The following is a 9383-nucleotide window of genomic DNA, read 5'->3' on the forward strand; positions in this document are numbered from 1 at the left end:
TGGGGATGAAGACTGTGAGCCCCACGTGGGACGACCTAATCACTTTGTATCTCCCCAGCGCTTAGAACAGTGCTTGGCATATAGTAAGCACTTAACAAATGCCATCATTATTATTATTAAGTAGGGCTTTGAAGAGGGGAAGAGAATTAGTTTGGCGGAGGTGAGGAGGGAGGGCATTCCAGGACAGCGGAAGGACATGGCCCAGGGGTCAACGGCGGGATAGGCAAGAGCGGGGGACGGTGAGGAGGTGGGCGGCAGAGGAGCGGAGAGTGCGGGGTGGGCAGTAGAAAGAGAGAAGGGAGGAGAGGTAGGAGGGGGCAAGGTGATGAAAGCCTTATAGCCTAGAGTGAGAAGTTTTTGTTTCGTGCGGAGGTCGATAGGCAAACACTGGAGGTTTTTAAGAAGGGGAGTGACATGCCCAGAGCGTTTCTGCAGGAAGATGAGCCGGGCAGCGGAATGAAGAATAGACTGGAGCGGGGAAAGACAGGAGGAAGGGAGATGAGAGAGAAGGCTGACACAATAATCCAGCCGAGATATTATGAGAGCCTGTACCAGTAAAATAGACGTTTCGGTGGAGAGGAAAGGGCGGATCTTGGCGATATTATAAAGGTGAGACCAGCAGGTCTTGGTGATGGATTGGATATGTGGGGTGAACGAGAGAGCCAAGTCAAAGATGACACCGAGGTTGTGGGCTTGAGAGACGGGAAGGACGGTCGTACCATCCACAGTGATAGGGAAGTCCGCCCCTGTCCTCTCCCCCTCCCTTCAGGCTCGCATCTCCTCCTGCGTCCAGGATGTCTCCACCTGGATGTCGGCCCGCCACCTAAAACTCAACATGAGCAAGACTGAGCTCCTCATCTTCCCTCCCAAACCCGGTCCTCTCCCAGACTTCCCTATCACCGTGGATGGCACGACCATCCTTCCCATCTCTCGGGCCCGCAATCTTGGTGTCATCCTTGACTCGTCTCTCTCGTTCACCCCACACATCCTATCTGTTACCAAGACCTGCCGGTTTCACCTTTACAATATCGCCAAGATCCGCCCTTTCCTCTCCACCCAAACGGCTACCTTACTGCTACGGGCTCTCGTTATATCCCGGCTAGACTACTGTGTCAGCCTTCTCTCTGATCTCCCTTCCTCCTTTCTCGCCCCGCTCCAGTCTATTCTGCACTCCGCTGCCCGGCTCATCTTCCTGCAGAAACGATCTGGGCATGTCACTCCCCTTTTTAAACAACTCCAGTGGTTGCCTATCAACCTCCGCTCCAAATAAAAACTCCTCACTCTAGGCTTCAAGGCTCTACATCACCTTGCCCCTTCCTACCTCTCCTCCCTTCTCTCTTTCTACTGCCCACCCAGCACGCTCCGCTCCTCTGCCACCCACCTCCTCACCATCCCTCAGTCTCGCCTATCCCGCCGTCGACCCCTGGGCCACGTCCTCCCGCGGTCCCGGAACACCCTCCCTCCTCACCTCCGCCAAACTGATTCTCTTCCCCTCTTCAAAACCCTACTTAAAATTCACCTCCTCCAAGAGGCCTTCCCAGACTGAGCTCCTCTTCTCCCTCTACTCCCTCTACCACCCCCCTTCACCTCTCCGCAGCTTAACCCTCTTTTCCCCCCATTTCCCTCTGCTCCTCCCCCTCTCTCTTCCCATCCCCTCAGCACTGTACTCGTCCGCTCAACTGTATATATTTTCATTACCCTATTTATTTTGTTAATGAAATGTACATCGCCTTGATTCTATTTAGTTGCCATTGTTTTTACGAGATGTTCTTCCCCTCGACTCTATTTATTGCCATTGTTCTTGTCTGTCTGTCTCCCCCAACTAGACTGTAAGCCCGTCAAACGGCAGGGACTATCTCTGTTTCCGACTTGTTCATTCCAAGCGCTTAGTACAGTGCTCTGCACATAGTAAGCGCTCAATAAATACTGTTGAATGAATGAATGAGTGAAAAGTCAGGGAGAGGACAGGGCTTGGGAGGGAAGATGAGGAGGTCAGTTTTGGACATGTTGAGTTTTAGGTGGCGGGCAAACATCCAGGTAGAGACGTCCTGGAGGCAGGAGGAGATACGAGCCTGAAGGGAGGGGGAGAGGACAGGGCAGAGATGTAGATTTGTGTGTCATCTGCATAGAGATGATAGCTGAAGTCGTGAGAGCGAATGAGTTCACCAAGGGAGTGAGTGTAGATGGAGAACAGAAGAGGGCCAAGAACTGACCCTTGAGGAACCCCAACAGTTAGAGGATGGGAGGGGAAGGGGGAGCCCGCGAAGGACCCGAGAATGACCGGCCAGAGAGATAAGAGGAGAACCAGGAGAGGACGGAGTCCGTAAAGCCAAGGTGAGATAAGGTGTGGAGGAGAAGGGGATGGTCAACAGTGTCAAAGGCAGCTGAGAGGTCGAGGAGGATTAGGATAGAGTAGGAGCCATCGGGTTTGGCAAGAAGGAGGTCATGGGTGACCTTAGAGAGAGCAGTCTCGGTAGAGTGGAAGGGACGGAAGCCAGATTGGAGGGGGTCCAGGAGAGAATAGGAGTTAAAGAATTCTAGGCAGCGAGTGTAGACGACGTACCGGCCATTCATGAGGCCAAAAAGCCGAACCCCTAAGCATTGTGCTGTCAAACGACGAGAAGGGCACGCGTGCCAACTCCGGTCAGTAGTATCATCATCCAACTTAGGGCCTAGGCCAGAAGGACTCCGGCCTCTCCAGCCGCTGTGCCTCTGAGCGGCGGCGTGGGGGACGAGAGAGTACATTAAAGAGATGGCTCCCCCATCACCTCATCTGATTACTTATGTCATCGTTTCGATCTCGCGCTCCAACGGAAAACTACCTCGTAGAAAGAGAAGGAGGAGAAGGAAAAGAGGTGATGGGGCCGAGCGAGCGGGAGGGGGGAGCGCGCCGGGGAGGCGGGAGCGCGAGCGCCCCAGTGCGCAGCCTCCATACGCACGAGTTTGTCCCAGTGGCCAGTTCCACGCCATCCCTCCCCCAGTGGCCAATAGACTTTCCCCACCTTCTTCTTCCTCTTTCTTCCTTCTTCTCCTCCTCCGCCTCTTCCTCCTGCTCCTCTTTACGTTCTTTCCGCTAGTGACGAGGCCCGGGGGGCGGGGAGGGGAGGACTGGAACCGGGGAGCCGTGGGAGCGGAGCAAAGGCCTGGAAGTGATCGGACACCCGCAAGCAATCGCTGTCATGGTTTATATCTCTAACGGTGAGAGAGGGGGGAAACGAGGGGACGGCTGCCCCGAAGGATTGGAAATCTTTTGTGGGGGGGAGGGGTTTCTTCCCTTATTCTTCCCTTATTCTTTATCGCCTCGTCTGACGGACGGTGCTGGGGAGGGGCGGAAGATCCCAATCAGATCAAGGCAGGAGAGAGGGCCGGGCTACAGGAGTCGGAAATTCCCGAGAAAGGCGACTTTTCGGATCCCTAAGACGTGTGCTCTCTATTTCCCCGTTGGGAACCTCCTTCGGCGTCTTTTCGTGGAATGACAGCACTTATTTTGCTGCGTATTCTCGCCTCCGGTCGCGCCCCGATAAATTGTGCGCTAGGAAATCTCGTCGAGTGTGGAGCCGCTTTCTTGTAACCGCTGCCTAGCACGTATGTCATAATAATAAGCATGGTGGTATTCGTTAAGCGCTTACTTGGGGGCCAGCCACTGTACTAAGCGCTGGGGTGGATTCGAGCAAATCGGAGTGGACACAGTCCCTGTCCCACCTGGTGAAATCCAGAGCTGCGGTTTAGCTAGGAATGGGAAGAGGTGAAAAGAGGCCACAGCCGTATAACCAGGTGAAGTACATTGGTAAAGTCATCACCCGGACACGATTGAGATCTTGTTCCTTGCCTACTCTGGACTGGGTTCCCCCGACTTCAGGAAGAAACTTTTTTCTAACTTCTGACATACTCCCATGTTTATACGCTGTACCTGGCATATGCGTATCGTCCAACTCTGTTGTATTGCACTCTCCCAAGCTCTCAATACAGTGCTCTGCCCACAGGAAGTGCTCAATAAATAGCATCGATTGAGCGTAGTTCGCCGCACGCAGTAGGGGCCCACTAAATGCTGCCGATATGTCATTGTTTCGGAAATGGTTTGGTTTTGGCGTAGGATCGGTTTCCGAACCAGACTGAGCCCTTCGGGTATGTGAGCATTCCCCCAAATTCCCACCCCTTCTCCTGTTTCCAGTCATTTTCCTTTCCTCCCCTACACTCCAGTATTTTTTTTTTCCTTGTTGCCGTAGGCATGGCCGGCATCGACCTCTACCAACCTCCCAAACAATAAGAACTGTGCTGTTTAAATGCTTACAGTATGCCAAACACATTGCTTATCCCGGGGGTGAATACAGTACAATCAGATCAGACACAGTCCCTGTCTCATAAGGGGGTCGCAATCTTGGGGGTTGGGGGGTGGGAGAACAGGAATCGAATCCCCATTTTACAGATGCGGTAACTGAGACACAGGCAAGTGAAGTGATTTGCCCAAGGTCACGCTGGCAAGTGGCAGAGCCAGAATTGAAAACCAGGTCTCTTGACTTCCAGTCTTCTACTTTTTCCACTAGGCCATGCTGCTCTTATTGCAAACAGTAGTTTACAAATGTCAATTTTGCTAATTGTGAGTTTTTAGACATACATCTATTGACATTAAAGAGTAACTACAGAGTTTATTGTAGACGTTGATTTGTTTCTTAGCTGTTCTTTAATCGATCAATGGTACTTACTGAGTACTTACTATGTGCAGAGCACTGAACTCAAGTTCTTGGGAGAGTTCAATGCATCAGAGTTGTTAGACGTGGACCCTGCCCATGAGGAACTTGCAATCTAGAGAGGGAGACAGTATTTTAACCAAACAAGGATGCTTTTTTTGAGCAATTTTAAAATGCATTTTTGTACAGTCAATTCTTCCACGACGCACATCTTCATTATGCATTTTGGGTAGGATGCTTTTGAGCATCAGTAATACAGCATGATTTCTCTTTAACATGGCTATTACAGAAAACAATTCCTATGTTAGAGAACTGACTGTATGCTGTTTCATCTAACCTATAATAGAAACTGTTGGTTGTTTTCAAGCATCATTATTCGGCTATTTAGTAAAAGAGGATGTGGGTTTGAAACCCAATCAAATCTATTTTGATGGCTTACTGGATCTTTTCACTATTAATCATATAATATTTTTGTAGAAATGATTTTCATGGTAAATTAAATTTGTCTCATTACTTGTTCTAGGACACGTGTTGAATGGACAAAATCGATCTCTGTGGAGTTTGTCATTCATAAAGGATTTCTTCTGGGGAATTCTTGACTTTATCATTATGTTGTGAGTATAGCTATAAACATACAATATCTTAACTTGAAAATAAATCAGCAAATACACTGACTATTAATTCTTAGGTCTTGGGAAGGCAATTGAATTTTCAGCTTTCATGAGTGAGTTTTGATTCATTTATTTGCTGTGTAGTTTATTACAGACAAATAGGTATAGGGCATCTTCTAACTTAAATGCCACTGATGTAAATATCCCTTACATCAATCAGTCAATCAGCGGTATTTACTGAGTGTTTACTATGTGCAGAAGACTGTGCATATGTATCTGGGTCTTGGTGCCTCTGTGCCACTCTCTCCTATGCCCCTGCCCTCTCCTCCTCCCCTCCCCCCTTGCTGTTTGAAGAATAATAATGATAGTATTTGTTAAGCATTATGTGCCAAGTACTGTTCTAAGCACTGAGGCAGATACAAACCTTATTAGGTGCTCACAGTCTTAATCCTCATTTTACAGTTGAGGTAACTGAGGCACAGAGAAGTTAAGTGACCTGCCCAAGATCACACAGCAGACAAGTGGTAGAGCCTGGGATTAGAACCCAAGTCCTTCTGACTGCCAGGCCTGTGCTCTATTCACTAAGCCATGCTGCTTCTCTTCTCTTCACATCACTTCACTTCTTAGTGCATCAGTTCCCTCCTCTGTAAAGTGGAGATTAAATACCTGTTCTCCCTCCTACTCTGACTATGCACCCCTTTTGGGACAGGGCCCATATCTGATATGCATATACTATATCTACCCCTGTGCTTAAGTGTATCGTGCTCTGTGCATAGTCAGTGCTTAACAAATACCACAAATCATTATCACACTGCACACATGCACATAACCATTCCTTCTGACAGTGCATCGCATTCTATCCAGGCAGATACGTGGTCAGACGAATGTTGTGAAAACTGAATGTACTACCAGGATTAGAGAGAGTTTTGTATTTCTTGGCTATTTCTTTAAATGGATATCCATATTTTCATACATTAACATCGATAAACAGCAAATTAAAAAGCATTATATTTAAATTACTATACTAACCGCATATTTTCCACCCTTTGTTTTTTCCTCAGTTTCAAAAGCATGATTCACCCAAATGTGAAGAGAGGTTGTAGAAACTCCTCCTCTGATTCCAAATATGATGATGGAAGAGGGTATTGTTTTCTCTCTTATTGAAATGGCGTACAAACTGCGTTCTATATGAAATTCTAATTGTGGGGGCTGTGGTGTTTAGATTGTAAATCCAGTTATAAAGCATTGCAAAATTTGTTCCAGATTTTTTTTCAAAATTTGTACATCTATCATTTTTATAGGGAAAAGCTGTAACATGTCTAATTGGAGAAAAAAATGACAATCCCTATTGAATGATCTTGGGTGTGGAAAAAGACATGGTGTGTAATTGGGAGTAATTTGTAGCAAAAATTTAGCTATATAATTCTTCCTTTTTTCTTTCCAAATAGGCCTCCAGGATATCCTCGCCGTGGAATGGGTCGTATTAATCATTCAAATGGACCCAGTCCTCCTCCAATGGCTGGAGGTGGATGAGGAAGGTATAAAAAATAAACTCCAAAACATTTCTAACCAGAGCTTAGAACAGTGTTTAACACATAGCAAGCGCTTAACGAACACCTTAAAAAAAAAACAAAACCAAAACAGGAGTACTTTCAACTGAGAAACTTGGATGGGATGAAAATCTGGGGCCTTTGCCAGCCCCAGCCTAGTTTCTGGGGAGGAATGAGTTAGTATATCATGGTACTTGTTAAGCACTTACTTTGTGCCAAGTGCTGTTCTAAGCGATGGGGTAGAGACGAGTTAATCACGTTGGACACCGTCCTTTTTCCACAAAGGACTTAATCCCCATTTTACAGATGAGGTAACTGAGGCACAGAGGAAGTTAAGTGACTTGTCCGAGGTCACACAGCAGACACATGGCGGAGCTGGGATTAGAACCCAGGTCTTTGGAGTCCCAGGGCCGTGTTCTTTCCGTTAGGCAACACTGCTTCTCTTTGGGCAGTTTTGCATGTGCACAAATACCTACATGACCCGAAGTCCCACAATAGGCAGGGTGGTCACACTTTTCAGCATTCATTCTTTTCTGCTCCCAGAAAAGCTTAAAATCGGTACATTAAAGTGGCCCATTTTGGACCTAGGGAGTAAGACTACAGTTCGGCTGTGGTAGAGAGGGCAGTGATAGTAGAGGTGATGGTAGCTGTTGGTGAAGAAGAGGAGACGTGTTGGGCATCATCAAGAAGGTGGGAAAAGCCTCATCTTAGGAAATATTAATGGAGCTGGAAAAAAGTACTGAGAAGGGAAACCAAGGTGATCAGAGGTGAAGGTTCCGTATGATGACAGACTGAGTCAGGACCGCAGTGCCGGAAAGATAGAATGCAAAGGTAAACTCGATTGAAGTCTACAAAATGTTGAAGGGTGTGGATAAGACGTACACAGGTTGAGGCGGCACCAATTAAAGCTTGAGAGCGAGGGTGATAGGTTCAACATAAACAAAAACAAATTCTTCAGGCACCTTGCCATAAGGCACCATGCAGGTCAAGCATATCAGTAGTTTCAAGAGAGTTTGGATAAGTTCACGGACAATCACTATGGTGTTTATTAAGTAAGTACTCTGTGCCAAGCACTGTGTACTAAGCACTGGGGTAGATTCGAGGTAATAGTGTTGGACATCGTCCCTGTCCCACATGGGGCTCACAGTCTAACAGATGAGGAGGTAGAGGCATGGAGAGGTGAAGTGACTTGCCCAACGCCACACAGCAGACAAGCGACAGAACTGGGATGAAAACCCAGGTCCTCTGACCCCTAAACCAGTGCCCTTTTCACTAGGCCACGATGTTTCCCAAAGTTACAGCATCTGAATACACCAAAACATATCCCGGGCCCCGAGGGGCCTATTATGGTTTAGCTGCAGTTGCCCTCTACCTTGGACCAAATGGCTGGGACCAGGTGAAAGTGGCAGCAGCCTAGCTCCTGCCAGACTCCTGAGGTCAGCGCCGTTGTTGGCTGAAGAGATGACCACTCTTTCTCCTCACTCTCTTCTTCTTCTGGTCTTACCCTGCCCTACTTAAGGTATGGTTGTGCCCGCTCTCATGTGAGCCTCAGTTCCGTCTAGCTCCACTCAGGCATCCCAGCCTCTGTAGTAAGCTCTGACTCCTGCTAATTTTCCAGTGCTGCTGACCCAATCTCCCGCTCGCTGATAGTAAGTGCTCAGTAAATGCCATTGATCCTTGTCCCCAAAGCTGGGACTATGTCAGGGCCCACCTGAGGGGTTGGCATCCACCTGCCCCCAGAGTGGAAACTGGAGTGTGGGGCAAGAGAGGCTCGGGGGTAGGCCCCTTCCCTCAGCCCTCCACTTCACTCATTAGGGATGGAATGCCCAGGAGTCAAAAGATTAGGAGTCAAATGAGAAGCAGCATGGCCTAATGGAAAGAGCACAGGCCTGGGAGCCAGAACACCTGGGTTCTAAACCCAACTCTGGCACGCGCCTACTGTGTGACCTCGGGCAAGTCACCTGCTTGGGGCATCAGTTCTCTCATCTGTAAAATGGGAATTAAAGTCTCCTCCTCTGATTTAGACCTAGAGCCCCATGTGGTACGGACTGTGTCCAACCTGATTATTTTGGATCTACCCCAGTGCTTAATATGGTGCCTGACACATAGTAAGCACTTAATTCCCATAAAAAAAATGAAGTGCCATTTTTACCTATAAAAAAGAACTTTATAATTTAATCGCCCATTTCCAACAGATTGGGTCTCAAATGCAGCAGTCATATAAATTGTATTATTTTAATTACATTTTGATGTTTGCTTATAAAAGTCATGAAATGAGACCAATATATAACTTTCTCTTTTTTCCCCTTAGGTAAATGCCTGCTGAAGAAGCAGGCAACCTTACAACACATTCATCATGGGAACCGAAAGAATTCCTAATGGTGGACCAAACCATTTTTGAATCATGATTGAATGTGTATGTCTAAAATAATTGTGCTGTGAACAAGCAGATTAATGATGTTTTGCTGGGAATTCCTTCAGGGATCCAGTATAACTGATAAAGCAATTATATAAAGGCACACTTTTTTCTGTTC

General features: G+C 47.5%; 1 protein-coding gene across 2 annotated transcripts; it reads left to right on the forward strand.

Moving 5' to 3' along the window:
• Positions 1–2682: 2682 nt before the first annotated feature.
• On the forward strand, positions 2683–9383 carry SELENOK (selenoprotein K). Of its 2 annotated transcripts, none has more exons than XM_029049698.2 (5): positions 2683–2855; positions 5212–5302; positions 6361–6441; positions 6748–6837; positions 9161–9383. In XM_029049698.2, exons 1-5 carry the CDS (start codon positions 2753–2755, stop codon positions 9162–9164), a joined length of 369 nt encoding a protein of 122 aa, XP_028905531.1. In that variant the 5' UTR covers positions 2683–2752; the 3' UTR covers positions 9165–9383. The 2 variants fall into 2 exon arrangements, with proteins under 2 accessions (XP_028905531.1, XP_001506545.4); XM_001506495.6 differs by lacking the exon at positions 2683–2855 and adding an exon at positions 3054–3198.

Source organism: Ornithorhynchus anatinus, chromosome X1 (genome assembly GCF_004115215.2).
Source record: "Ornithorhynchus anatinus isolate Pmale09 chromosome X1, mOrnAna1.pri.v4, whole genome shotgun sequence".
Lineage (NCBI taxonomy): Eukaryota > Metazoa > Chordata > Mammalia > Monotremata > Ornithorhynchidae > Ornithorhynchus > Ornithorhynchus anatinus.